Source organism: Trichoplax adhaerens, genomic scaffold (assembly GCF_000150275.1).
Source record: "Trichoplax adhaerens TRIADscaffold_3 genomic scaffold, whole genome shotgun sequence".
NCBI lineage: Eukaryota > Metazoa > Placozoa > Uniplacotomia > Trichoplacea > Trichoplacidae > Trichoplax > Trichoplax adhaerens.
The window spans coordinates 8,091,147-8,119,009 of NW_002060945.1; the positions used below are offsets into that span (position 1 = coordinate 8,091,147).

The window sequence follows — 27,863 nt, forward strand, 5'->3', positions numbered from 1 at the left end:
TCTCCAAGTTAGCAATGTCTCTCATCGTTATTGGTGAATAGTATGGTGTCGTTGCCGTGATCGAGATAGGAGATTATGAGCTCGAAATAATAATGATGACATGTTAGATCATTCCAGTCGTCTTGCACTCTTGCGCCATTTACTATATGTAATTTTATATGATGGCAAAGTCTGTACGTCTGTATGCAGGGTATACAGCGCATAGAAGCGACAGTTTTTCTCTACAGTCGAGCAGTCAGTACGCAATCTTCTATGTTTTACTATAGATTACGATACTATCATCTCGTGTACTATACCGTAGCATTCTCTCGAATAGTCACTACCGTGCTCGTCTTGTTCGCCGCCATTCTCAATTAAAGGGTTAAGCACAGGAAAGTTGAGCACCAGCAAGCATGGCAAACAAACTTTACAGATTGCAATCTCAAATGATGACCTCGTCAGGTCTTCGTGTTCTTACGATGCAATCGTTGTCGTATGTAAGAGGGAATTTTACCGCGGAAGCCAGTAAACTTACCAGGAGTAGGTTGCAATCAGCAGACCTTGGAAATTTTAACACGATGTGGGTACGTGGTATGGCTGGACATAACAAATGGTCTAAAATTAGGCATAAAAAAGCTGCAAATGATGCTAGTCGAAGCAATGCTTTCAGTAAAATTATCCGAGATGCAACGCATGCCGTTAAAGGTACAACTATGAGGCGTAAATTAGTGCAGTTATACTTTGAAATTGATGATAGGATACCTTCAAACGTCACTTGATCAATGGGAATACAACTGCAGTTGATACTATACTTGATGTCATTTGCAGAAGGAGGACCTGATCCTGAGTCTAATTATCGTCTTGCAAGCTGTATCTCACAAGCAAAATCCATCAATATGCCCAAGGCGACGCTCGAATATGCCATTAAAAATGCTGCAGGCGTAAGTTGCATTTTCAATCAACGTAATACACTAGTACAAGTACAGTAATGACATCTCCATTTCGCTACACATTCTAATAGGAAAATAATGATGTGGCCACTGATCAAGTACTTTATGAAGGTCGGGGCCCTGGCAATGCTGCCTACCTTGTTGAAGTTCTGACCACCAATCGTAATCGAACGCGTTTACAAGTCAAGCAGATATTTACCAAATACGGGTTTGTATCTTATTAGTAGAAAAAGACTTTACACGATTAGGATACGATTGAAGCACTAACGGTGAATATTTGGTTGATTCCCTTACAGAGGGTCGCTCGCTGATCCTAATTCTGTAATATTTCAATTTTCTCGAAAAGGTATCTAAGAAATAATACAGTAATTTGCATTATAGCTTGGTGTATATGCATGTATAGATGTCAGTAGTAATAAGCTTACGTCTAGAAGCTATGCTTTTCCAGTTGCACATAGCGCTTATGTAATGCTATCTAAGGACCCTTTCTAATATCCATAAAATATTGCCTGTTTGAAGGTTAAGATTGACAGCGTTTTTATCACTGTATTGAATAATTTGCGTAGTCTTTGGTTCCCTTAACTAAAATTTCTTAGCTATCAGTCAAGATCAAATATGTGATGGCAAAATACTTATACGCGTATGTGCACCTCTCGAACAGTTGAAACCCATTAAAGCACATTATGTTCCTGTAACACACTAATACATATGTTATGACATGTATATATATAAAAGGTGCTTACTCTGTTCTATCGCCCTAAAAATAACTACTTATAATAACTAGGGTGTATTGCGGTAGAATCATCCAAGATTGATAGTAAAGATGCACTAAATAAGGTGGGATGTTGTATAGGATAGTAAATAAAAGCTTAGTAGTATGCGGTTGTGATTTGGTATTTATGTTAATGTGATAAATTATGATCTTATTGATCAATTAATTATAATTATAGGCCTTCGAACTGGCAATTGAGATTGGAGTAGAAGATGTCAAGCAAGTAGAATTTAACGACCAAGATTGCATTCAAGTAGGTTCATGATGATCTACAAATTTGACTATCAATGTGCTAATATTACGAACCCTTTTTATGGCTGCTTTTAAGTGTTAGATACGGAATCTAGCATTGTTTACTAAAATACTTTTAATAGTAATCTTAGTATTTTGATTGACTATGCTTTTTTGTTGAGATAATTCGATAATTTGCGATTATTTTCTATTGGACTATAGTTCGTATGTGAAGTGAGTAGACTTAATTCCTGTAGTAAAAGTCTACAACTCATGCAGCTGGAGCCGGTATCTGCAACACTCGAATATTTACCGCAAGCACCGATTACGCTATCCAAATCAAAATTGGATCAGGCATCGAAATTAGTTGAAGAATTAAGCGACCATGACGATGTAATTCGTGTACATGATAATATCTCTATTTCAGGCTAACTTAGCTAGAAAATTTAGAAAATCTATGCAAATGCTTGCATGGTAAATGATAGCTATTCTATGTTTTGAATTATAATCATGCTACTGCATTTGAGGATGGTCACCGAGATAATGGATAATAGCGAACTTGAAAATACATCTATGTTTCGAAATTAATACTGATTTAATATATATTGGCATATTCGGTTAATTTGGTTTGGTTTCAGTATTGAAAATTGTGAAAGATTTCTAACTTAAACCAAACTGTGACTAGATGTAGATAGGAGGTTGCATGATGTAGTACAGTGTATTGTATTGCAATAGTCTGAGTATGGTAATAACAAAATGGCTGCGGCTGTAATCTATTGCAGTCTTAGGGATCATCATCGGATTAGCATTCTATAATAATTAACAATTGATAAGAAAGTAAAATATATTTTAATGGATTTATCAAGTAAGTTCTATTGACTTTATTATTCCATCCTATCATTATTTACAAAATCATTAAGCAAGCTTGTCATAAACTGCTATTTTATGATTTTAAGTTCCAGTTCTACTAATTCTATCCGTCTCCTTAGCATTTCTATATCTACTTTAGTTGCCTTGGATTTTTCTAAATGACGGAGCACATAATGTTTTAAAAATATCAGCAGGCCTTCTCTAAGGTCTGACAGGTGTGATAAATTTCCTACTCTGCCAAAAATTGACCTAGCAATGTAAATAAATTAAACAAGCTATATGTCAAAGAGTTGATTTTAATACAAGCGTAGTAGTTTTAAAAATCAGCGCCTAATCAGGTTGCACAATTTTACCTGCAAGACTTTTCCGATTTATCCAGTAATAATTGCAGCAATAAAGAGCGATAGAATTTGATAGAAGTTTCATTCAATTCGCCAAAATTGACAATCTACGATATAAAATTAAACCCAGTAAGTTAACGACGTCTACAGCGTTGCCAATGCTAGATGTGGTATAAGTGCAATGTTAAGTTTAAAACTTAATTAAGCTCAAACATTGATATAAAATTTTTCCATAGTTAACAAACCTTCAATGCAGAAAGCGATAACGAGTTGGATAAAAATAAATTAGCCAATAATTTAGAAAAGGTCAGGCGTTGAATTTTTGAAAGATCTTCCAGCCGCTTCAAGCGATCCCATATCGAATACTGGAACGTGATCTATATCAACGAGAGTAATTGTCTCACTATCACGGTTCGATATTCAAGAATATGGTTAAAATAATTGATTACTTCTTTACATTGTTAACGAACCTGGTAATTGCGTTTATATTCACAAAATTTCTGTCCTAGGTACGCGTAAAATGGATTAAAAGATTTCTCCTACAGTGTAAGAACATCCCATTAGACTTGTAATACACCAATATAGAAATTACGTCATGCCCGAGCAAATCTTAACATACTTGCAAACAACAATCCAATAAAACATGAATTATGTCCCTTTCTTGTTTATTTTTCAGTTTCAATTTCAGTAAGTTCTCAAATGCGTTAACATAGTCCTATTATAAATCGGCAATGCAATGTCAGTGAAAAGGAATACGTACACATATGCAATGTAAAATTGAACAATTAACATAGTTACATACCTGACTTGACATTATGATGCAAAAGATATTTCGTCTGATGTCAGTATTCATTCTTTGCTTCTTAGCTAGTTCTACTAATCGATTATCGCCAATACCACTACCTGAGAGTTCTTTATCTTGCCCTGTAATGTTGCAATGGACTTAAGAAAGAGTTCACAAATGAAAATTGTGCTAATACAATAAGCTGAATAGCTTACTTCCAAAAGTCTCTCTATCGGACCACGATGAACCTATAACCCACCAGCGACCTTTTTACAAAGACAAGAAGTTATCAGAAGAGTTTTTGCATGTTAACATTGCATTACCTTAGTTAAGTAGTAATACATGTATTACCTGTTTTATTGCAAGCTAACAGATCTTTCAAAGAAATTTGCATTTGTGCATCACCTTGGCGCTCTATAATCATATCGCAAGGTACATACGCATATAAAAGATAGTGATGTAATTCAGTACTGTATACAACTATAAATGTAATTATGCCTACATAAAAGAAATTTTACCTTTACTTAAACGCCTGCATATAACCTTTAAATTTTCTAAAAGAGTTGGATCGAATAAAGCTAATTTCTTCGAATTATTATTGCAGACATACTTGAGCGTATCAAGCATAAAATTAATTCGCGATCTAAAGTTATTTATACACATAAAAAGAAATTCCTCGGTATAGAGTATAATTGTATCATCGAGTTTCATAACGATAAAATTGTATACTCAATTATAGACTTACGCGTCATCTACTGTACAAACCAGACTGCCAGATTTAGAATGAATTTGACTAGCGATCTCCTAATGATTGATAAATGCTTATAATTTTGAACAAAAAATCAAAAGAACGAATTATCACATCATGCCATACCTTCAAGGCGGTGGGATCATCATTTCGAATTTGTAGCCCAACATCTTAAGTCATTTAATTAACATTGTATTCTTTTAGACTTTATCGATAATATTGAAGTATTCTTGATTTCGATGAAAGTTTTAAATCTGATCTATAAATCGAAAGACTAGTAAACTTACTCCGGAGGATATGCAATAGTAATTCCACGTCAAGTTGGTTCATACTTTCAATAGATTTTCGAATCAAATCGTATATTAAAGTGCAATGAATAACCTGCAAAGAGAAAGAACGCGACATCGTTCAATCTAACTCGCTTAGTAACTGAAGTCGTATAGACAATTTATTAGCAAATTCAATCATGATTGACTATTCTTCTTTCACCTTAAAGTTATATAAATGGCAAAACAAAGATAATGCATTATGGCACCGCTTATTCGTACCAATAGGACCAATTTCATTGTATAAATTTTTGTAAAATAGAGCTAGTTTTTCTATAAAGTGAGCACCTATGCAAAGTGAGAAAATTTCGTTGAAAAAGTGCTACTTTACGCCTTGAATATACGCACATTAGTGAATTCTAACCGATTTCAGTGCCAACGTTGGAGTGTAATACTGTGATAACAACAACATGCTCCATAATTAACTTTTCAGGAATCAGCGTATTTTGGATGCAGCTATCAAAAATCAGTTGAGTCAAGGTTTCTGTTACGCCTGTTCAATTATATATAACATATATGTAATTATTTACAATAGAATTGGAGAAAAGATTAGTCGTAACATAAAAGCTGCTTAAGATTGCTTGTAGTTGATTAAATTATTAACCGAATCTACTGTAGTTCCGATATAAATTTTCAATCTGATTAATGATAATCCCAATGTTAGACTCGCTCAATCTGGTAAAAGCAACAAGTTGATATAATTAGTACAATTAACCGCATGGAAAAATACTTAAAGTCTACATTGAAATGTAATATTTTCTGTAAATAATTAATTAAATTTGGTAGAATAACCTATTAATATAGCCCTTCATCTGTTTTCGAATAGCATCTATTTCTTTGGAATCATTCTCATTTCGCATTCTTTGTTGAGGAGGTATATATTTTTCTGTCTTAGTCGTGAGTAAATCCTTACGTAACTCATTACTTTCATTATTTACGGATTCCGTGTGGCTATCACCATCATTGCTAGCGCATTCATCAGCTGTACTGTTAGATTTATTTTCTAGGTCAACTTCAGAGTCTTCCTCCAAACTTTCTTCGTCATTTATACAATCGCTGTTATCACTGTCCAAATTCACATTTTCTCCTTCGCTACTCAAATCTTGGCTTACGAAATTATCTTCGTCTGCCTCGCTTAGTACTTCATCATCACTTTCACAAGAATCATTATCATCGCTAGAATTGTCTGACTGACGTTTTAATATGCTCTTTGTCTTTTGCTTTTTCCGAGTAATAACCTTATCAACGTTAGTATTTGAATCAATTCTATCGCATGCCTCAAGTAAATCTGAATTTCAAAGTTAAGGATTTATTACTGTAAATTTAAGCGTATACAATAGATCATCCATTAAACTTGATAGTATCCTACTTTGCAATTAATTACCTCTACAAAATTTGAAGACAGTATCACTGGATATTGAAATCATTGTACACGTAGAATATACTTACTGTAGAATAATTAATTAAAGTTATTTATCATCTGCTAAAATATTTTATTACGAAAGATTGGAGTTAATTTGGCAAGGTAGATACAGTCAAGCCCATCACTTCGAAAGGCTGATGGCAATGGATTTTTCTTATTAAGTTTTAATTTCCACTCTAATTTTGAAATTACTTTATCATCCACTTTATTAGCCATGGAGAGATTTATCTTTGAATTATTGAATGATTGATTATCCTGAATGAATTGAGTATTAAAGTCATCAAAGAAATTTAGATAGTAAACAAGGTAATATTATAGTGCTCGTTATGCCATACTATCGTATAAGTACAGTAAATTGATCATTTTATATAATATTATATTTGCATGGCGCATTCACAAAACAAGGTGTCTATCGATGACTTACTTCATCTTGAACCTGGTTCCTTTTCCTTTTTTTCTTTGAGCTAAGGGATTTTTTACGATTATCGGATGTAGGTTCTTGGCTACTCTTAGGATGTTTTGCTTCAGTGCTATTTGTGGTCATTTTCTGTCAAAGGGAGTATTTTATAATTTCCATTGAATGATGTAGTACTAGCTTATAACATAATCTATAGCATAATGGAATATTTTTAATTTTTTGCAACTTCTCCAGTATTATCAGCGTTATTACAGCGTGGATTATTCAGCTTATATAAGGATAACTGTACAAGTAATGGAAGTGCATTATAGATCTATTATTAATACTGCAAATTAAAATAATTTATTGGAGAAAAGTGAGCACGACAGCAAGTTAAGCTTCCATACAGTATCTATTTATTAAGTAAAGACATGAAGCATTTTTGTAGGTGCTATGGAATCGATTGATACGCAAATTAAGAGAATAGCAAATGCTTGAGGTGAATTACTAGTACTTTATAGCCATTCAACTGAATAGACTAGCTTGATGTATATCATAGGCGAAGATGGAAGAGTGGCAGAGTTCATAATGAAAAATGGTAAAGCGTCTGCTATCATTGTATAATATTTATTATCAATATTTGAAAAGTATTTCTGAGTGGAGAATAACTAGCGCTAATTAACTAGATCGAGAGTGATAATAAAATTGCAAGTTACTTTTAGAGTTTACATACAGAATAATATGCACGTCTGTTTTGTTTTTTAGCTAGTCTTGATTGCTTTCTTCTTTCTTTTCTAGAAATGGTTGATGAAACTGACTTTATGGCATCAAAGTCTTTTTCTATTGAAGAGAAATAATATTAAGTTGAAATTTTGATTTATTGTGCAATAGGTTTGAAACATGTAAGCTCAATGTAATCTGTAATTTAAGCTATAGCAATCGCATGTAGTTTTACTCAACGTATTCATACTCGTCAACTCTACTTAAAGGTAGTATGCAATTCAATCAAAATGTAGCTATAATCGACAAGAAAAAGTTCTTGGCTAAAACAAAGTTCATGCGTGATGAAGCTAGTTTCACTACCACTGCCTAGCTTGATTCCATTCTACCGCAAGCTACTGTTGAATTATTTTCGGATCGGATTGACTATAGCTATTTCATCCAAGTACCCGCTACTATAGCACAGTAGTCGCTATCACACCCAAAATTGAAGCTTATATCCCCCCATTGAACAAAGCTCAGTAGACGGCTAGCACGGACTACAGGGCATCCATTCTCTTATTCAAGCAGTTGAAGCAGTCTCTGTAACTAGCTAGCATAAGTGATAATCTGCTATAACGATACGATATCGTATTTTGTCATCTTTTACAATATTGGCATCATCCTACCGCAGCGTGATTGCAATGTGGGCATCGATGATTCTATCCTGTCAATTACGACAATGCCTTACAACAGATCAAATATGAAAATCAATGAATGATGTATCAATGGTGGAGATGTTCACTGCTGTACAACTACTAGGCTGCCATTAGCAATACATGTATCGATTACATCTGATGTGCTGTTGAATGGGTGCTGGCTGAAAGCTGAGCCAACAATGCAAATGCAATGAAGTATTTTGCAGACTGGATGACTGTCAAGGTATGCAAAAGTAACATGCCTGACCATAGTAATTGAATTTTGCAATAGTAAATAGCAGTGATTGTCGATAATCTATCACCGTTTTATTGTTGTTATTTCCACTACTTTATGCATGCAATTGTAAAGCCAGGCATTACCTTCTCCTCGAGCTGTTTTTGCCTTTCCCATTGCTTCTCTTTCTTTCTGCCACCACTATTGAGCAGAGTCAAATCTCGGTCGTCAGGTCCTGTACTTGTACAGTATTGAACAAGATATCCGATTCTATAGTACTGTAGAGAAAGCTGAACGGTATCCTAGTAACGATAGTACTGTATTGCGCAGTTTGAACTCAGTGAGTTGGCAACTTGGCATACTGAACAGTCTACTGTACAGTGTACAGTACATTGTCACAGCACTGTACTCTTTCAACTTGGTATTGTACACTGTCGCAGTTGCGCAGTTTGAACTCAGTGAGTTGGCTTACAGAACAGTCTACAGTACTGTACTGTACAGTGTAAAGCACATTGTCACAGCACTGCACTCTTTCAACTTGGTATTGTACACTGTAGCTTGTGGTCCTGCCGTCCTGTAGTCCTGACTCCTGACGCCTGACAGCCGGTCGGCCGGCCCACCCCTCCCTGAAACCTCGCCCAGGTGTGAGTCAGCTTTCCCGTAAAAGAAAATGACAGAAACTGAAACCGCAATCAATCTACAGTACACTACTAATTTAAGCAGAAAATGTCTAGGTTGTAGAAAGAGTGTACACTGTACTGGATCAAGCAAGACCTGGTGGGAAAGATGTCATTTTCCTTGTCCACCATACTGGACTGTCAGGGACTACTAAGAAAGACCCAGTCCTGACTCAAACTACTGAACCCAAAGGAAGACCACTGCACTAGTAAGGCACTCACTGTACAGTGCACAGTGTACAGTAGAAAGTGAATTTCCACACCCAATTACTGTACTGTACTGTACACTGTGACTCTGTACTGTACGTACACTGCTGTCCATACAATACAGTAGTGTAGTGCATACTGAGTGCAGTACCGCCCAGCAGTCTTGGAATAGTACAGTACCATAGTAGGAAAGGCAACTTGCTTGCGTCACTGGACATCCTCCTGTGATTGGTGACAACCAGAGGATGGAATCCGATTGTCCGACTTGGCCATACAAATCCTTCAATTAAGGTGAAGACTTGCTTGAACGTCCATTTGTTGTAGAAGAAGCAAATAGTGGGGGGAAAAAGCCACCAATTCATCATGTCGAAGGCGAAAGAGAAGCAATTACCACTGCATAAGATCATTATGGTCGGTACAGGTGGAGTTGGCAAGTCGGCACTAACTTTGCAATTTATGTACGATGAGGTATGTCTTACTATGTAGAGGGTGGTTGATCCTTGTTAGTTTAGCAATAGAGTATCAGTATAAACTGGAGGCAAATTGACCGCCCAGTCGTTAAAAGTAACACAGACTCTCTCTCTCTTTCTATCCCAATGGATGACAATTTGCCAATATCAAGTCTAGCAGCCTTATTGAAACAGATACTTTATAAACTATTTTTACAGTGATCGATTGCATTCGTTTGCAATGTATAATTTGATAAAGCCTTGGTAATTTTTTTCCGTCCGCCAACCGTTGCAAATTGCCATGGCTATCCTAGTACAGCTGCTCGTTGCGGTCAAAGCGTATGCTAGATCGTACCCATTTCTCTTCCAATAATGACTTACTATAGACTATACAGTAGCCCACCATGGCAATACAGTCGTCTTATGGAACCATAATAATTCAATACTTTCATCATAATTTTGACAGCTTTACTCATCAACAACTTGCACAGTAGACAGTCGTTTCACTTCCAAAAGATACCCTGAAACTGGAGCAATCCTTGATTCAATACTAGAATTTTCTCATTTTCAATATTCATGTTGACTTGCTTGCGAGATTTGACTGGGTCGTGATTCCCAATATCGTTGTATCAAGAGTAAACAAAAAGTGACTTGGGCTACAACATTAAATGAATATCGCTCAACTCTTGATACTAATAAGTAACTGGCAAATTGTTGCTAAAAAGTGAAATAGACAAGTAGTTCTATCCAACAAGGAAATGAAATAGGAACGAAAATTGCCTATAGAAAATGAGAACGTGACTTGGTGGCTATTATTGTACACCTTCACTTTTATATAATTTTAGAGAGAAAGTTCTCATCCATCACAATTGAAAAAAAAACAGCCAAACTAGCATGCATAAACAGCCGACAATATACCCCTTATCCACTGCCCATACAGTCGGTACAATTTTCCAACCTGATTAATGATTGCTCTCTCCGCTTATCAAGTCAAGTAAATGATACAAAATAAAATGGCTACCTTGTATTATTTCCTTACCATCAAGCGCAAAGAACGACATGATGACGAGTCGTTTTGATGATAATGAGTACAGAGCATAGAAGAGCTAGCCATATCTTCGTATACTATGATGAGTACCATGCTTAAACTGTAGCATACTTCTTGACGGCAAGTTTTAGTTATACATTGCTATTTATTATGACAAATGATATACTGCATTCTCTACCATTTCGTCATTTTCCAGTTGGAAACCTACCAGAGCACCCTTACCCATTTTATGCGGCATATTATGATCCAACTCTATACCAGACAGTTTAATAAGAACAACCGCTAATGATGATATCCATAAACTAAGTAAACTTGAAAATACTTTTCTTTACCCTACAGTATATTGTAGTATAGAAAGTGGAGAACAAAAAATGACTAAGCAGAACAGGTTCGCTTAACATCGACTCTATTGTTGTCTATAATCCTCGTAGTGTATATCTAAATTGAAAAAAAAAATATTTTAATAGCCGAACTTACGCTCGTGATGGAATCGGATCATCAGTTATAGGGTTATTCTTCGTCTTTGTCATTGATTCATTTAGACAGGCTATGAATACTTGCATTGCAATATTCTCTCTCTTAATACACGTATGTACTACTTGCATGAGATTGTGTCATAAATTTCTAGTTCACTGCAGCTGATGCTGCGACCGTAGATATGTCTGTATTCTAGATAGAATTAAGATAATAAATTAATAGTATTTACTTGAAAGCAAGAGATTGAAAAAATCTTCATCTGTACTGCATCTTTTACATTTAGTTAAGCACATTCCCAATATCTAAATTTTTGCAATTTCTTATACTTATTATGATCTCACAGCTGCACAGTACAAAAATGGGAATAAAAGGTAAACCCCGTAGACGCACAATTACTCTACTGTATCATAATGATGATTGCTTACGCATTCAAATACGACATGATATCGATTTCTTCTAGCTGTGATGCATGCTATGGTATACTTTCCCTTATTATAATGTGTGATATTTTACATTCTTGACTACTACCATTATAATGATTCTCAGCAGTATGTGTTTAGCGATTCCATTGACTGTGTTATCAGTAAAAATACAATAGCACATTTCCGCATTTTACTGTACACTAATCCTACCAACTTGGAATGACACATTACTTGTTGTACTTTGCAAAGTTCTAGCTAGTAGCCAATAGATTATAGCTGTGCTATATTTCTACAATCTTGATTTCAAGCCATATTGTATGTGTTTCAATTAGAACAGCAGATTATAACATGCACGAAAGTTTTCAATGAGTTCAATTCTTTACTCACGACCCAAACTAAATAGCCTATACTGTGCGCACATATAGGATTTAATTGCTCATCTATGATTGACTTATACTTTTATTTATTGAAGAAATGATCGTCAAAAGTAGTTGTTATAACAATTGACAAATAATATTATATATCATCAAAAGGAAAATGGATCGTTGGCTGAATAATTAAAATGGTGTACGTGATTTTATACATGTTCAACTGCGCATGTAGATAATACATACATATAAATAGAATCGATCATGTAGCCTATGCAACAGAATAAAAGAAGATGTAATATATATATATTAATCATTAGTATACGAAAATATGGTTTAAAGTACTATACGGGTATGACGGCTTACATTAAACATTAAAATATATACTCGTATAGAATTCTTGAATTTTCCTTAATTTATTGTTATAAGTCTGACTTAATCTTCCCCCCCCCCCCCCAATAAAAAACAATTTCTCTTAAATGTACAATAAAGAGAAGATGTAGTGTTGTTGATCGTAGATTAATGTAAACGTCGTATTGTAGAGTAATAATTCAAGAAATCAAAAGTCGCCCACTATGCAAACTTGAGGTAGCTGTGGCCTTGATGATTATCACTTTTTGACTTTGTAGTTGCAGCCGAGGTGCTTATTTGTATTTCCTTGTCATCACTGGCAAGATTATTATTATATGCTGTGATGTACTACAGTACTGTACTTAGAAATAATGAAATGAAAAGTCCTCCGTATAATAATGTAATAAAATTTTTCAATCAGTCTTTCGAACCAAATGTATCTCTTACGACTATTTTCTATATACAGTACATATAAACATCGGCTAATGACTTTATTATCATCATGAACAATTTTCTATCACTGTATGCCTCATAAAAGCAGAGTCAATATCGTCAATATAATTATTATTGCCCTGTATAATATATATTCTTTAAGTAAAAATTTTTGATTACTGCCAATAATAGACGAAATTTGTAATTAACTTTGCATTCGGCTTAATTGTAAGAAGTAGATGCTAATTTTCATTTCCGAACGCTTTTATTTACAGTTCGTCGAAGACTACGAACCAACTAAAGCCGACAGTTATAGGAAAAAAGTTGTATTGGATGGTGTCGAATGTCAAATTGATATTTTAGATACAGCAGGGCAGGAAGATTACGCTGCTATTCGGGACAATTATTTTCGGAGTGGTGAAGGATTTCTGTGTGTTTTTTCCGTTGCTGAGCGAGAATCATTTCAAGCTACAGCGGAATTACGTGAGCAAATTCTTCGTGTTAAAGCTGATGAAAGAATACCCATATTATTAGTTGGAAATAAATGCGATTTGGAAGATAGACAAGTGACTGCGGAGGAATGTCAATCTAAAGCGAATGAATGGCGTATTTCGTATGTGGAAACATCAGCTAAAACAAAGCTAAATGTTGATAAAGTATTTTATGATTTACTCCGAGAAATTAAAAATCGTAAAGATCAAGGCGTTGCTAAAGCTCCTGGTAAGAAAAAGAAAAAGAGCAAATGTACTATATTGTAAAATAGGTGTCCTTTTACATTGTGGGTTATTTAGCCGTAAGCGGATAGAATTTATGAATTGGAAAGAAAATGGATTACAAGTTTTTTGCGTCTATAAAAGTTGCTACAATTTAATTTTCTGTGTGTTGTTGTACATTCAATAAACATTTGGAATATGATACACCCATATGCTTACCTTCTACAGTACACTAACATGGGTATCCTCTCTATATATACTGTAGCCTTGTTTTTACCATCACCGTTTTATGCCTGTATTGGAATAGTGCTATTAATTGTTAATTGCTCTTAGCCTCTTTTTCACGCTTTTTGTTGTATGTCAAGTTTTATTCTAGGCTTCGATATTGTTGTTAGAGTTTAAAGTTATTGATGCATATTATACTACTTAAATAATCGTTTATAGGATTAATGATAAAAAATCATTATTGGATACTGTTTAATATTTCCGATAATAAGAATTTTGTTTTAAAATATGAAGGCAATTAATCGAATGGATGATAGATCTACGATTCGTTGATGTGAATGCTGATCTCTCAATCATAGTTCTATGTTGATCCGTTTTGATAATAGAATTTAGTGGCTGAGATAATTTAATATGCGCTGATTGACCTTTTAAATTTAGTATCAACATGACTATAATTTGAATTCAACTAGTCGTAAGAAATGAAAGATTTTCAGTTTATGGATATAAATAAGCGTTATTAAACCTCATTATCTCCAATACATGATGTCTGATATGACCTTGATTCATCTGGATCTGTTAAACTTTGTATCACTACTTTTCGTACTTATAATTAATTGCTCTGTTCCTTCGTTAATACTAAGTTTCATCAGCGTAAAGATAATAGTGATAATACACTATTATTCCTCTAACGTGTGTCATAAAATAACGGTATGTGAAGTATTCAATTCTTTAACAGTTTCTTAATCTTCTACTGATAACAACTATCGTCAATGTGATGGTAATGAGGATAACATCGTTATATCGACGTTGGACGTAAAAAGTAGTACTTATTGAGGGATTTTATGCTCGTTTTTTTGTCATAGTAAAACTTTGTAACGTCAAAGTTACAAGTACTACGTTGTATTTCCATCATACTTGTGTGTTAATATATGGCAGAAATAGATTGCATAATGAACACATCTAGTTATAATTCCAGTCTCTTTTAGTGTCATAAGGTTTTTCACTGAAACAGTTTTCGATCATTGACGAACATGGGCTGTAATCATGTTTACCGATAGCATTTGTATAGCATCCGAAATCGCAACAGATACTAGAAATTTATTATATAATAGCGGAATGTATTCGAACGTTTTTCGTTTTAAATAAAATTCACATAAGCACAAAATGATTGAAATAAAAGACCTTCATTGCAATGATTTCCATCTAGTGTAGACCCTTAATATGTTATAGACAAACCTAATGCTATCTCAAGTCCAATTAAATTAGAAATACAGAAGAAATGCATAATGTACCAAAGTACGATGTTGTAAAGGTAAATTATCACTAGTGAGCTGCGTAAGCTGCAGATTCAACGTTAGTAATACCGAAACGGCTATACACGTATCAAAGGCTTAAATTTAAACGGAATGTGGTCATTATACGTCATAATAATGATGAAATACGAAAGCACAACCTTACAACAGTCAATTTTCGAACGTCTCTTTACACTTTGAAGTTTTACTTGCTATAAGTTGAATTTGTCTGAATTGTATAAATATACTACTTTGTAATGATTTCAGCTAATTGTAGTCATACAGTAGTCTGGCTAATAGGATAAGACGGCGCACTTATACTGTCTCTAGTATAAGAGTGTAGGGCGTATGTGAACCAACGGTAATAGCTGGAGACTATTACTCGGTCATTACATGCTTAAATGTAGTAGAATATGAACTATGATAGACTGATCGTATCGCTTTTCGGATATTTCTATAGCTTTCATATATTCGTAGTCTAAGTAGTATTAGAGTAATTAAAAGAGAAAAAAATTAAGTTATTTTACTTTGGACGTTGTTCAACTATTCGTCGTGCATACGTAAACAAAATCAAGTATTAAAGTAATTGCCATCAAACAGTCAAAAGTAACACTTAGACGGGAGATTTTAAACTATGGAAATAAGTCCACAGCAACGGTTTTCCTGAATTACGATGTTAGGTACCTAGCAAATAGTAATTTACTAGTACCTATATTGGAATACATTTATTGAATGATTCAATTATCACTCGAATTAATTTACTCTCAAATCTTTGAGGAATCACGACTCGAAAGTTATTCTACTTTCATATAATGTAGGTATCGATAATCAATTATAGATTTGGAAGTCGATCTAGCAATATAGATTGCATTACTTTCAATCATTAATCTTTCATTTGATACCAAAGAATAAATTAAATTTTGTAAAATTATGATAGAAAACACCACATAGAATAAGTTTCGAATCTAACTTTGAAGTCTGTACATTATATTACTGTATTTTTTTACATTAAACTCAGTAGCAATAGGCCAACAGGGAGTAGATTTTGTTGATATTCATATATTTCGCATCATCCTGAAGATGCCCGGCTATGGACTAGGTATAAGAAAGCTCTAATACAACCATAGGCTAATATCAGAATATTTAAAAGAGTTGAAGTACTGTGAAATGCAACATGTACTACTTACGCTTGGAGTAATATCGAAATATTCAAGGGAACTTAATAATATATATTTGCCTATACTCATTTCATCTAAGATACTATGTATTTTTCATGAAATTATATGCCCCTTATGGCGTAAATATTTCAAAAATATCATTTGTGCGTATCTATAACAATAAACTCGTTGGAATAACAAGCAATGTCGGAGTACTCTTCTTAAATCTTCTAAATCGATTTTTTTATTTCGAGAAAGCATAAAATACAGGTCGGCATTGAGCATAATTACATGAATATATCTTAGAAGAACGCGTAAATAAATACTCTAAGCAATACTTGCCAAGTATACCAATAGATTTGATTATTTCAATTATATATAATTATACACTAGAATTTTAATTACTTCCATACGACATGTAAGATACCGTTGATAAATCAGTCGATGCTTGTGCACCGAGATTTAAAAAATGTTAGCAATTCTAAGGTATCTAAAGTTAATACACGTACAATTACTAGCTCTTACTTTAGAATCGAATTATAACAAGCAATTCAATTTAATATATTATACAGCATATTTTCTCTTTCCGAGCGCGTAAACAGCTCATGATTAATCATTACTTGTCTTAATTCTGGATTATTCATCTTGATAGATACAAGATGAGCGCGGATAGTTGGTAAATAAGGATCAACAAAATTCCGTAAATCATATTTCAAATGATCAATTAAACTAGTTAATTTACATCGTTTTCGAAAACAACATAAATGGAGATTTGCGACTACTTCAACCAAGTAGGATTTTTTACCTACAAATAATTCAAATGCAATAACTGTATCTCGAATTATTTTAATAATGTAGTATTCATCAAAGCGAAAATCAAAGGTAGAATTAAAGCAATATGGAATAGCTGCGTCTAACATGATTATCTTTACACGGACAGTATAATATAAAAAATAAATTATTTGCCACATGTGTTGAATTTCATAAAACTGCATAATATACATTTTACTATTTTTTTTCAAGAACTGCAATTTATACGTATTACCTTTACTTTTTACCTTTTTACGATATATAGCTGTTTTAAGTGGATATAATTGCTTAAGAAATTTGTTATAAAATTGAATAAAAATTTTAAAGTGGCCCGTTAAGGGCATAATTCCAACCCTACACGTAGAATTACCAATATGATGATTGAAATTGATACTGTTCCGCCCAGTCAATATTACAACCGCAGCATTTATCGCATCATAATGATATCGATTACAACTAATGGTATATTGATGTAGATTATCTTGCAAATAGGATGCAGCATCGGTATTACTTTCAAATTGAGTTATTAACGCTTGCAATGTATATACAAAAAACTGAAGAGTATTTTCTTTCGTTGTATAGCCCAGATAATTTTTCCATGTACCAAAATTTGATATTATGCTCATGCTGCTTGGTATAGAACAAGGATTGATGATACTGTAGTGTTCGCTTGGAAGAAGAGATTCGTTAATGTCATGATCTTTAACATTATCTTGATTTAAATCGTCGCTAATAGATTGTTTCAACTCAGAATTATGTCTGGTTTGATACAATTCGTTTAAACCTTGTTGAGAAAGATCTGTAGTCGATGGATTATTAACAATATAATTATTTTGACAGATTGTTGAAGTTATTTTAGGCGGTAGATAACTTGCTGATATACTTGAGTTACAAGATATTAGATGATCTATTCCTTCCGTACGACTTCTGCTACTAAATTTACTAATAATTGGGTCTTGATAATCTTGACCTTCTTTATTGGATTGAATCATTTCAACGTTGCCTTCAGATTTTTGCTTAACTGGATTAAAGCCTAATGAGAAAGTTGTACAATCGGTGAATTTAAGATCCATAGGATTACTTTGAAGTCCTTTAAGAGAGTGCAATCAGTAATATAGCGGCTTACTGCACTTGTAAGATATAGGATGATTTATTCTCTTGATTCGATTCAATGTATTAATACCACGTTAACTATATTTCGAATCTTTTTTCCTTGCAATTTATTATAATTAAGTCAAATAGTTTTGAATTGGATCTAGATGTAAAGTGTGATCAGTGTTGATCCTTTGCTTTTTCCTTTAACTTTACTTACTAATGTTCTTTCTTAACATAGAAAATCAGAGTTGATTTATCAACTTCTTGTATTAATTCGATGTTCAGGTTGTTCTTGCGGTAAGGTAATTTCCTGTTTAACAGATTATGCAAACTGTCGTCACTCACACATAAATATGTAAGATTATCCTCAGTCCGAAAGGTTTTACGTCCATATTTCAACTGATGACAAATCGATTTCATTTGATAGAAGTATTTAACTCTATATAAGTCAATGTTGCTATTTATATTATACATAATCGCTTCTAAAAATAGCTCATTTTTATTCCAGTGGTACATTAAAGTAAGTAAGTCAACATTTACAAGTTAGTATGACGTCGTTGGTTTCCCAAATTAAGTAAGTTATCATAGTTTTGGATAGGATATCATGAATTAGCTAATTTAGTATTTCAATGATTATGTTAGTAACTACCGAAGATTATAATACGCTGACATGGGTTATTATTTTACTCGTACTTAGTTATGTGTCCTAACCGTATCCCATTATGGCCTTTCCATATATGCCTTACGATACCTTATTTAAGCTTCTATCGCAGTTCGACAGTACAAAAAATGATCATATTCTACCTCATCTATGCCACTACTGTATGCCCGATTTAATACCAAAATAGAAGCAATTTTTATTCATATTAGGATGCTAAGCAAATATATATACATCAATCTTAATATGGATCATTTATCGAAAGTAAGGATTCTAGATTTTGTTCTTGCACTCAGCGGTTGCGCTAGGAATTTGTTGATATCATTGCAGCATTTGCGAAAATATTTCTATGGCGTAAAAAACAGGCATCTAAGGTTTACCATATTGAATTAAAAACAGACCGAGACAGTTAGCTTTATTAAATAAGTTATCAAATCCTTATATCATTGATTGATCACACGTTTTCAGCTATCTTAAACCCACAGGCTTAGTTAGGCCGATTTTAATCTTTTTGTCAATCATCTTCTTGAATTTTAGACTATATAGTGAAGATTAATATGGGCTTAATTTTATTGGCTGCCAAATATAGAGGTTAGGAACAACAGATTTCAATCGTATCGGTGAGAGAAACTATCAGAAAGGCAAATACAAATTGATGTAATAATCTAGCTTCTACAGTATATACCACGAGGTAATGTTGGAAACAGTAAAATGACTTGCTATTCGGTAAAAAAAATAACTTGATTGCCTAACTACAAGAAACTGACTTAAAACCTATTTTAATATCATAACGTTCTAATGATTATTAGCAAAGGCACAATTTTGATAGAGATCAAGCACGTATCGCTATTTCAATATTTCACTATAAAATTTTAATTACTCTGACCATATCAGGCTTATTAATTAAAATGAGTGATTATAGAAAAGAGACCATTTCTGTCTAACCATATTGCCTATTTACCCCCTGAAATGGCGGGTATATGCTTCCAGTAAAATCAGTATATGAATATAAATTAAGAACATATTGCAACTGCTACAGTGATAATTATTTGCTAGATTAAAATCTATTATTGGCTAACGAAAGTTATCTACTACTTTAAGGGAGAAATATCCTTCAAGGTAGTTACTTCGAAGCGAAAATTTGTTGGTATTGAGGATAATTTCAGCCGGTAAATAGCCTTGATGTCGTCAAGCTATAAAATATAATTTAAATTGATGAACACATTTAATGAATGAGAGTATTTAATGTCAGTTAACAAGTATATGTATGGTATGTAAACTATTTAAAAATGAAAATCAACCTTGAGATATCGTAAACATTTACATATGCATTGAAGTATCTATATACTAAACATGCAAATCGTCGCTCTAGTCAGATATAAGTTACTTTTAGACAATTATGACCTTTTCAGTCAAAACGCCAGTTTTTGATTCGGCAGCTAAAATAAAACTTGATTCTCCTTTACCGGAGATGCTATGCCATAATTTACCAAGATCTGGTTGTTGGTTGGACTGCAATTTTTTAAAATCAACATAACAACCACTAACAATAGCTTTAACGTTATGTTTTATCATTGGTCGCTGATCTATATCCACAGCCTCTAGACTACTGAACGAAGTACTTCCTCGAAAGCAAAATGGAGAATTGGAATTGAACTCTTCGATATTTGACATGACTTCCTTGAAAGTATCGCTACTTTCACGTTGTGATGTCTTCATTTGCGCTGTAAAAGCTGATTAAAAGTCGATGAAATCTTAGATAATAAGTCTTTAAAACAATTATAATATATAATTGCATTATTCCGGTATTTATAATTATATCAAGGGATATTGTTGAATTGGAATTAAAAATAAATGGTATTTATATATTACAGGCTACTAATAATTTAGCATACTCCTTTTAGATTGGCTTGATAGGAATGCAATCATAGAAGGCATCAATTTATCATTTGTAACAATCCCGTCGGCGACATGTGCAACATTTCTTTGTTGGATGGACATCGTATACCCTTTTAAAAATTTATTAAGTGATGCGATGCCGAATAAATATCCAGTTTTGTTCAAGTTAGATGCATTGCCGTCGGTAAAATAGAGAGTAGCATGATGATGCTTGGAGTGCATTTTAAACGCGATAGATTTTTGTTGAACCTAGTGATAGATAATAGGATGATGCTTAAATACGATTTTAATGATTCCATTTTGTTAATTAATTCTAAATTGGTCCATTAGGCTACAAAAATCAGGCGGGAATATATCGTAAGTTAGCTAAAAACTGTCGCTAGCAGCTACAAACAACGAATAAGAGTTCTGATCGCAGTAGTAACATTTGACGATTACCTGTTGGCAAATTTCATTATTTGATGGAGAATATTTAAGTAATTGAGTAGTAGTATTTGCCGTAATCATGTAGGTACTGCCCTGAGGAATAAATAAAGTAGCTCCTGAATCTAATCGCGCTGCTTGGCCATTAATTTCAGCATAAATGTTGCCTTTTAGAATGTTAACCATGACTGAAAACCTATAAAAACGTTATAAGCATTTGTTACAACTTAAATGTAATCATTCGAACGTGATAAGCAAAGCACGCTATTTACCTCCTTTTGCTTAAAAAAAACAATTATAGATTAAAAAAAATCATCAATTTTAATATTTTAGACAAACATCAAAGATTGCATGATATTGATATCAATTTCACTCCATTTTGTCTATAAAAATCGACATAAGTAACTGATGTTGTCGTATCATGTAGGTAAACGAGCGAAAGTACGATATACAATCAACTATATATTTACAGCACAATTAAAATAACGGTAATTAAGATTTGATATTAAATCAGAAATTATTATGATTTGGTTTAGAATAGCAAATTATTAATGCTGTTGCACGTCCCAGAAATATTGATCATGATACTGCGGGCTATATCGCAGATCGCAGGTACGATAAAGTTGATTGTAGTCATATAAAAATTCGCCAAACTTACTAGAATGAAGCACTGGTACTGAAACTAATGCAAACGTAGGTACGTAATTAGAGAAAATATTCAGTCAGCAGTTGTGTTACAAAGCAAATGAGGCTGGTAAAATGTAAAATTTTTAAGTTTAAAGGAATGAGGTAGAGGTGCTATTGATAACGTGGGATGTTAGCAAATCGTGTAAGGACTGCCTACTAAAGTATAATTAGATAACTGTTGGCATTAAATCTGCGTTTGATAGTCTTTACTTTCGCAATACTGCATAAAAATATAAACGAGATTGTTAGCTTGAAGTATACCCCACGAATATCTCCTGATATGTAGTTTAGATTGTCAGAAAAGAAATATAAATATCTTAAAAGGAAAAATTTTACGTTTATGATTATAGCTATAATTTAAGTGAGCAGAAACTACTAGTAATAAAACTTTCGGTAATTTCTGTAATATACCATATTGACTAAACTCACCAGTATAGCACAAAACATATTATCATATAATACGTAGGTCAATATTATACTTGTGTAAGAGGAAGACAAGTGTTCTAGCAAGACTATTACGAGAGTAACAAATCGTATCTTACCTTGTATTTTCACCGTATTCTCTTGCTTTAACAGCCATCGACTGATGAATAGACATTACATCTTCTTTACATAATATCTTCTGTTCAATTCCTTTCGATGGTTTTAGTTGGATATAATCTCGTTTTTTGTCTGGATAATATTCCTTCCTTGATACAGGATCAGCCGCTTTAGAATCGACGCTTGATGCTTGATAAATTTGGATTACTGCACGAAGTGCCGACTGTATAGCTCCTTGAATCCAAAAATGGGTAAACGAAGTATGTTCACCGGCAAAGAAGCAGCGTCTTTCTCCTAAAAATTCAGTATACTATTTCATTAGCTAAAATGGCAGATTCAGTGCTTGCTTAGTTTCTACTTATTTGATAAATAGTAGACGGTATCCAATTCATAAACTTCGTGCCAATTAGGTGAATTTTTGTAGATATACTCACGACTATAGCTGTTTCTGAATAACAGTTCACGTTGCTGAGGATAAAAGTAAGAAACCGCAGCTCCGGTATAAGGTTGGTTCTTCCATACTTGTGATGTTCCAGTTTCAAAAAGATCATAGGCTTGATCGCCATGCATTTTAGCTACATATTCTAGTGCGCGACGTAATCTACAATTTTCATCCAAAGATCCCCAACGATCTGCTTCTGCTTCCCAGGTGTATGCTGCTAAAAGTACCGCTATATACATAATAAAATTCATACTGATTAGTCTCAGACTAGGATGATCGTTTAAAACGAAGTTTATTAAGAAAATGATGCATACTCTATGTATGTCATAAACTTCACTTTTTATGGATGTAGATGAAATGGTTTAACTCGGGAACATGCAAATAAGGGATTTCTGCAAGTTTGATTAAAATATTAATTTATAGAAGTTACTATTACAAACCTCTTTGGTCATATTTTACACTTCCAGTCGGATAATAAATCGCTCGTAAAGGAAGATCTGTTGTTGAGCCACCTCCATTAATGATGCCGGTTTGATTGAATTCAGCTGCAACCTAAATAGTAACATTAAAAATGATAGGTAAAGAGCTAAATCTTCATATTTCCTACGAACAACTTTATAAACGCTTAGGACCTAAATTTGCAAATGTATTATAAGAAACTGAGAAAGATTTGTAGAAACTAACCAAAGGATTTGGCTTAACCCAGAACGCTTTACGAAATTGTAGTAAAATTTTTGTTGCACTGATGTAATGAAACTCTCGGATAGATTGCCTTTTGGCCGGAGAAAATGGAGGATCAGTAAGAACATCTCGTAAGACGGTGAAGGGCAATGTAATCAAGACAAAATCGAAGGTGAGTTTCTTTTTATAGGAGTTTTGAACGGTATATTCGACGGTAGCTAGACTGTCTGATTGCTTAATGCTACGAACCAGTGCGCCAAATATTAAGTTGTCTTTTAAATCTAAATTTAATTAAGATATCACAGAGAGTGCTCCTTTAGTTAAAATTTGCAACCTACATAGAATTATTAAATTATAATTGCCATTGTAAAATACCCTTATACGCGCACAAAGAAAGGACGATCGAGTGATAACTAAGTCATTTTATCCCATGACAGAATTACATACGGTAATTGATTAGTTATATTCATAAGTTCAGATAAACTGAACTTTATTTACAGCCTAAATTGAATCACTTAAGATTGAGACTCATTTGCATCAGCTAAATTATATGATTTATAGTTTAGATTTCATAAGTTCTTGTAACCTAAAGTTTAACAGCCTAATTTGAAGAACTTAAAATTCAAATTCATCGGAATCAGCTAAATCAAAAACTTATTGTCTAGATTACATAAGTTCATATAACCTGAACTTTAACTGTCTAATTTGAATTATTTAAAATTTAGACTTATTTATATCAGCTAAATTATATAATTTGTTGTTTAGATTACATGCATTCATATAACACAGTGGTGCAATATACTTTACCAATCGAGTAGTAGTTAGATAAAATTTAGGCTCGCTTAAGTTAGCTATCAAATTTATCATATGGCTATGAATGCATAATGTTCAAACTTTTGCTATTATAGCATAATAAGCACCCCTATCTTTCTAATTCTTTTACCAATAGATTTTCAATATGTTAAATGAAAAAATACTTACGTTTATAGAATGCAGATGGTAGAGCATCAGTACCGTTCATTACTTGATGTAAGTGGCTTCTAGGTAATCCACGATAAAGATTGTCGGAATCATTCTTTGGATATGAATAATAGGCATTATCGCTCCAAAATTGCCCAACATAATCCTAATATCAATAGCATAATAAAGCTTAAAATTTAGAAAATTATTTCTATTAATTTTGAAATGATATAAACGCATTCATATCTCAAAATAGGTCAAACTGTAATGCACTGTAGATATTTTGTAGCAACAATGATCACCAATCAATGGTCTAATTAGGTAGATGAAAACTCTCCCTCTGTAAATTTCTCACGTTTATACTTTCTTTTATATCGTATCATATATATTAAAAAGTGAACATTGGTTTATTGTTAAGGCACCTTAAAATACTCGATAAAACCAATATCCAAAAAGTTTTCTTGATTAATAACCACGGATAGGAAAGTAATATAATTTTTTGACCACATCAAGGATTCCAAAAATGTTCTGGTTGAGTATTGGTCATATTTCTGCATCATATGTTCCCATCCTATTTGCACATGTCAAAATGTGTTAATTCGATTAATTATGATAGCAGTGAGTTAATGTTAGTAATCATCAATGTAAATCGTATATCTAGCATCAAGTGTGAATCAAACAACATTACCGCATAATTCTAATTCTTTGATTTGCGATTTCATCGCATCTTCAAATCGTTTAACAGGCCATATGCATTCTTTTGATTCGACGTTAAAATCAGCACATAGCTTCATGACAACATCGTGCCGGTAATCTAAATATCCATTAAATAACGATGGATTGTTAGAAGGCTTCTGATCCTTGATGATATTATGTTAAAATATAGCATAATATAGTTATTTCTGCTAAAGTTGTGTGTTCATCAAAGTAATTTGATTTATTGCACAATTGACTGTTTTCCAATAGTGGATTAGTCAAATGTTGCATGTAGTTCATACTGTATAAATTGAATAAACGGCTTATACTTAACTAGTAATCACTTAATAAAGTATTGGGATGGGACTTCTTTAGAAGTTGTATTATATTTAATTAACCTAGAATTTGAATAGCTGTACTTTACGGTTTATTAAGGGCAAGGACAAACTCATGATGGACATACAAAATTTTGATACTATAGACGGAGCCAATTATACGTGCCACAGGATACTTGTTGTCTACATTTTATACGCTTTCATTTCTTATGCTAATTTTTCTAGTTACCTTTGGTTTTCCAATTAAAAATCTTTTTTGGATAGGGCCTGCTTCTACCATCTTTACTGGTAAAGTAGTATAAAGATTCAGGTCCGGCTGTTGTAAAGCTGTTCCAACTCAAACCCATTTCTTGCAAATAAGCAAAAGTAAGGTAATGAGATGGAGGGAAACGCATTGGTCCTGCTTCGCCGTGTAAATGATCCTGATTGTGCATGGAAAGGATGTTTTAAAAAAATTTTATTTAAAAATAAATTCTTCCTCTACTTATTCGGTAATTAATCGTACATACTATTAATAATAAATAGACTTGGTAAGATTTTTATAATAGTCGAAAGAGATTATGAGGTTACAAAACGAAATAACACATGAGAAAAGAAATGAAATGTGCCAAACATATTTCGAATTGAATTTGTTCCAAGAGATTCATTATATAGCAAAGCTTTCGATAAGAGTTGCTACAATTTTTAATATTTTCTATTTTAAAGTGTTAAAATAATGATAGACTTACCGAGAAAATTTCACTTCGGAATGTTTTGGCTCTGCCTCCGATTCTTTGTGTGGCTTCTAGAATAGCTATGTCGTAGCCAAGGCGTTTTAATTCATATCCAGCAACCTACGGAATAATATGACAGGCAATGATCATACTATCACAATTAGCAATATTTGAATACATATGAGTAGTTGTAATTATCTAATGTCAAGATTTAAGGAGATAACAGAATTTTAATATCAGCTAAGGTATTTCCAAGGCTAATTTGGCTTTTATTTTATTTATGCTCTATAGGTTAGGACTGAACACTTACCAAGCCCGACATACCAGCTCCAACGATTCCGATTCTGACTTTTCTTGTCACTTTCTTCATATTGCTTTTATTTCTGACAATTCTTAGTAGACATTCTCGAAATCGACTATCTTCGGTATGGGATTCCTTAACGAAGGTGTTGAATTTCTTGGTAGAGCCTTTACATTGTTCTTTAGTGAACCTATTTATTGAGAAAGATATGGCTATAGTGCAAATGTAGTAACTGCTTAAAGATAATTAATTGGAGCTAAGGTATTGTCATATTTTTGCTTCTTTAGATTGCTTTGATACTTCCATGTTGTTATAATAATTATAAATGGTTTAGATATCGCTAATCATTTTATACTGTTCTTTAGAAGTTTAGAACTTATCGCAGAAATGAGTTGGAGCAAAGCAATATTTTAACGCCATTAGTCGTTGTATGCTACACCCTTACTGGTATTTATCATAGCCTTCCCAATGCTTGCCAGGCGGAGAGTTTTCGACGTTATATAATACTGGTTCAGGTCCAGCAAGGTAATCTGCATCAACATTGCTGTAATAATTTAAGATAGCACTACAGTTATAATCATTTCCACCATTACAGTACCTGCTAATTTATTTTTAATAGTGACGAAATTATTAAGTCCAATTTGCTTTGTATAAAATCTTTCAAAATTGTCAAATTATGAATATATTCAGTATCAACAATAAACTACAAATCGATATTACCAAGATTGAAATTTGATATTATTACATTAGAAAACATGTGACGAGTTCAAAATGCCAAAGATAATTTTCAAAGATAGAAAGAGCTTTACTTACTCGAAATCGCATTGTTTTTGTTCTGAATTATTTTCCGCAGTAGCATAAACTGCAATCTGTAAGTAGAATATCTATCTTAGCCATTGACTCCATTATCCAATGTAAAGACTCCTTTCAATAGTAAGTAGAATTTGGCATAGACCATGTTTATTCAAAATGAATAATCATTTGAGCTTGACTATTCGTTCTTTAAGGGTAGTTAATTCATCTTGTATGCCCCCCTCTACATTACTAAAAGAAAATCAAAACTAGAAGACTAACTCTATTATGATTACCGATATTCAAAGTAAAAGTAATACTGCAAAGATCTTGTTAATACACTAGCATAGGCCGAGCATGATGAAAATATATAAATTGACGTGCTGTTATGGTTGTACCTATGTCCTGATCAACTCATTTCTCAAAAGAGCAAATGCTTACTACGTGCTTTTAGCTATTGCTTTAGCTAGCTTTTGCACAGCATTTGCGATAATTGTTGAAATAGCTACTGTAAAGTATAATGTATGGCACGTGCTTTGACATTTTAAGACGGCAGTCAT

The 27,863-nt window shown here is 33.1% G+C and overlaps 4 protein-coding genes across 4 annotated transcripts; 2 read left to right on the top strand and 2 right to left on the bottom strand.

Annotated features, from left to right (window-relative positions):
• Window positions 1–572: 572 nt before the first annotated feature.
• TRIADDRAFT_50096 (uncharacterized protein) lies at window positions 573–2,364 on the top strand (the record flags this gene model as incomplete). Its single annotated transcript, XM_002110637.1, has 7 exons — window positions 573–684; window positions 808–920; window positions 1,001–1,137; window positions 1,226–1,275; window positions 1,333–1,334; window positions 1,880–1,954; window positions 2,155–2,364. 7 exons carry the CDS (start codon window positions 573–575, stop codon window positions 2,362–2,364), a joined length of 699 nt encoding a protein of 232 aa, XP_002110673.1.
• A 7,336-nt stretch (window positions 2,365–9,700) lies between these two features.
• On the top strand, window positions 9,701–13,642 carry TRIADDRAFT_22031 (uncharacterized protein; the record flags this gene model as incomplete). Its single annotated transcript, XM_002110638.1, has 2 exons — window positions 9,701–9,805; window positions 13,160–13,642. The coding sequence occupies 2 exons, from the start codon at window positions 9,701–9,703 to the stop codon at window positions 13,640–13,642; spliced, it is 588 nt and encodes a 195-aa protein (XP_002110674.1).
• Window positions 13,643–16,822: 3,180 nt separating this feature from the next.
• On the bottom strand, window positions 16,823–18,154 carry TRIADDRAFT_54929 (uncharacterized protein; the record flags this gene model as incomplete). Its single annotated transcript, XM_002111168.1, has 2 exons — window positions 16,823–17,076; window positions 17,317–18,154. The coding sequence occupies 2 exons, from the start codon at window positions 18,152–18,154 to the stop codon at window positions 16,823–16,825; spliced, it is 1,092 nt and encodes a 363-aa protein (XP_002111204.1).
• Window positions 18,155–20,223: 2,069 nt separating this feature from the next.
• Window positions 20,224–27,863, bottom strand: TRIADDRAFT_54930 (uncharacterized protein; the record flags this gene model as incomplete). Its single annotated transcript, XM_002111169.1, has 15 exons — window positions 20,224–20,567; window positions 20,730–20,982; window positions 21,172–21,352; window positions 22,386–22,677; window positions 22,818–23,054; window positions 23,266–23,377; window positions 23,510–23,787; window positions 24,488–24,632; window positions 24,889–25,037; window positions 25,155–25,280; window positions 25,727–25,919; window positions 26,226–26,330; window positions 26,521–26,701; window positions 26,957–27,055; window positions 27,745–27,863. The coding sequence occupies 15 exons, from the start codon at window positions 27,861–27,863 to the stop codon at window positions 20,224–20,226; spliced, it is 2,814 nt and encodes a 937-aa protein (XP_002111205.1).